Raw genomic sequence first — 2,284 nt, forward strand, 5'->3', positions numbered from 1 at the left:
TCCCCCAGATGGACATTAACGTCCCCAGATGGACGTTAACGTCCCCAGATGGACGTTAACGTCCCCAGATGGACGTTAACGTCCCCAGGTTGGTCAGATCTCTGAGTCGATCAGATCGTTTAAAGCTGTAAATGTTTCTGTTAAACTCACATTGAAACATTTGATGTTTTAATGTTGCTGGTTTCTGTTGCCCAGTTGCTCAGAAATCCACCGAACAGGCCAATGTCGTTGCCGACACTGCGGTTGCCGGGGCCAACGAGGTTGCCCAGGCGACTGTGGAGGGCGTGGAGAACGCGGCGCTGGCGAGCGGATTGGTCAAAACGGTGAGTGATGTCACAACGGAGAACAGCAAACCTAAAGCACAAAGTCTATTTCATTTAAATTTACTTTTTTTAAACTAATATTTTTTTAAAGTTATTAATTACATAAATCTATTTTGAATGATTAATTCCTGATATAATTTCTGCCATGTAAGTTTTTAAAAACGTTTTCTTTTGTTGGTAAATCTCTGGTTGGCTGGATTCAGGAGGAGGCGGGGCCAGCAGCAGAGCAGGTGCCTGATTGGTTGGGCTGTTGTGACACAGCATGACGCTTTATGCTCTGAAAACTCATAATTTAACCAACAGACCAAATTATTGGATGGATTTAACTGATAAGAATTCATAATAACCAGTTAAGTCATCTTGTTATTTTTATAAGCTGTAAATAAACAGCTTATAAAAATAAACGATAAAACTGTAAGAAAACAATATATCTATTGTATATATCTATATAGATATATTGCATATATTGTATCAGATGTTTTGCTGGATGTGGAGGGAAATTAAAGTCTGAAATCTGATGAACCTGCTTTACTTTCCTGCTCTATTAAAATTAATGCTGAATTACAGAGAATAGTTTTAATCCTCCGTTCAGCAGAAATCAACAAACTTCTGCCTCATTTGTCTCCATCAGAGAAAAACATAAAACTTACAAACTGAAAACAGATTCAGAGAGGATGATGATGATGGTGGTGATGAATATGATGATGATGATGATGAATATGGTGATGATGATGAATATAGTGATGATGATGATGATGAATATGGTGATGATGATGATGATGATGAATATGATGATGATGAATATGATGAATATGGTGATAATGATGATGATGAATATGGTGATGAATATGGTGATGATGATGATGATGATTATAATGATGATGATGGTGATGATGAATATAGTGAAGATGATGATGAATATGGTGGTGATGATGATGATGATGATGATGAWKAWKATGAWKAWKRTGRTRATRATGATGATGATGATGATGATGATGATGGTTTCTCCTGAACAGACTGGAGTCCCTACAGCAGCAGATCAGCCTGAACCTGCAGCTCAGTAGGTGAGAAACTTTTCAAATTAACTACAGTTTTACAGGAGAAAGTTAGTTTGTATATTAATTTATTTATTCATTTATTCTGATAAGGTGAACTATGATGAGGACAACACAATGTCAAAGACTTTGGTATTATATAAGCTGTCCAAAGTGCCGCTAAAGGTCACCACTAGAGGGCACTATACGGTCCCAGACAGACAACATGACAAAATGTCCGACTGGGTTATTATTTTGTTTTTATAGATTCAGCGAACAGGCTAAGTAACTGGTTCAGGTGGCCAGCCTGGTGGAGGGAGGGGCCTTCACGAGGCCTTCATGATGACTTCAGCTGGCCTTCACCAGGCCTTCACCATTTCTTCAGCTGGCCTTCACCATGACTTCAGCTGGCCTTCACCATGACTTCAGTTGGCCTTCACCAGGGTTTCAGTTGGCCTTCACCAGGGTTTCAGTTGGCCTTCACCAGGGTTTCAGTTGGCCTTCACCAGGGTTTCAGTTGGCCTTCATCATGACTTCAGCTGGCCTTCACTAGGCCTTCAGCTGGCCTTCACCATTTCTTCAGCTGGCCTTCACCAGGCCTTCAGCTGGCCTTCACCATTTCTTCAGCTGGCCTTCACCATTTCTTCAGCTGGCCTTCAGTTGGCCTTCACCAGGGTTTCAGTTGGCCTTCATCATGACTTCAGCTGGCCTTCACTAGGCCTTCACCAGGCCTTCATGATGACTTCAGCTGGCCTTCAGTTGGCCTTCACCAGGGTTTCAGTTGGCCTTCATCATGACTCCAGCTGGCCTTCACCAGGCCTTCATCATGACTTCAGCTGGCCTTCACTAGGCCTTCAGCTGGCCTTCACCATTTCTTCAGCTGGCCTTCACCAGGCCTTCACCAGGCCTTCAGTTGGCCTTCACCAT

General features: G+C 42.3%; 1 protein-coding gene across 1 annotated transcript in view; it reads left to right on the plus strand.

Annotated features, from left to right (window-relative positions):
* The window catches only part of sncga (synuclein, gamma a), a 13,108-nt gene that overhangs the window by 5,495 nt on the left and 5,329 nt on the right, over positions 1-2,284 (plus strand). The window contains exons 3-4 of the mRNA XM_008430481.2: positions 196-323; positions 1,340-1,387. Of these exons, the coding sequence (XP_008428703.1) occupies positions 196-323; positions 1,340-1,387 (176 nt within the window). The remainder of the gene's footprint in view (positions 1-195; positions 324-1,339; positions 1,388-2,284) is intronic.

The sequence above is a fragment of the Poecilia reticulata genome, linkage group LG15, assembly GCF_000633615.1.
Source record: "Poecilia reticulata strain Guanapo linkage group LG15, Guppy_female_1.0+MT, whole genome shotgun sequence".
Lineage (NCBI taxonomy): Eukaryota > Metazoa > Chordata > Actinopteri > Cyprinodontiformes > Poeciliidae > Poecilia > Poecilia reticulata.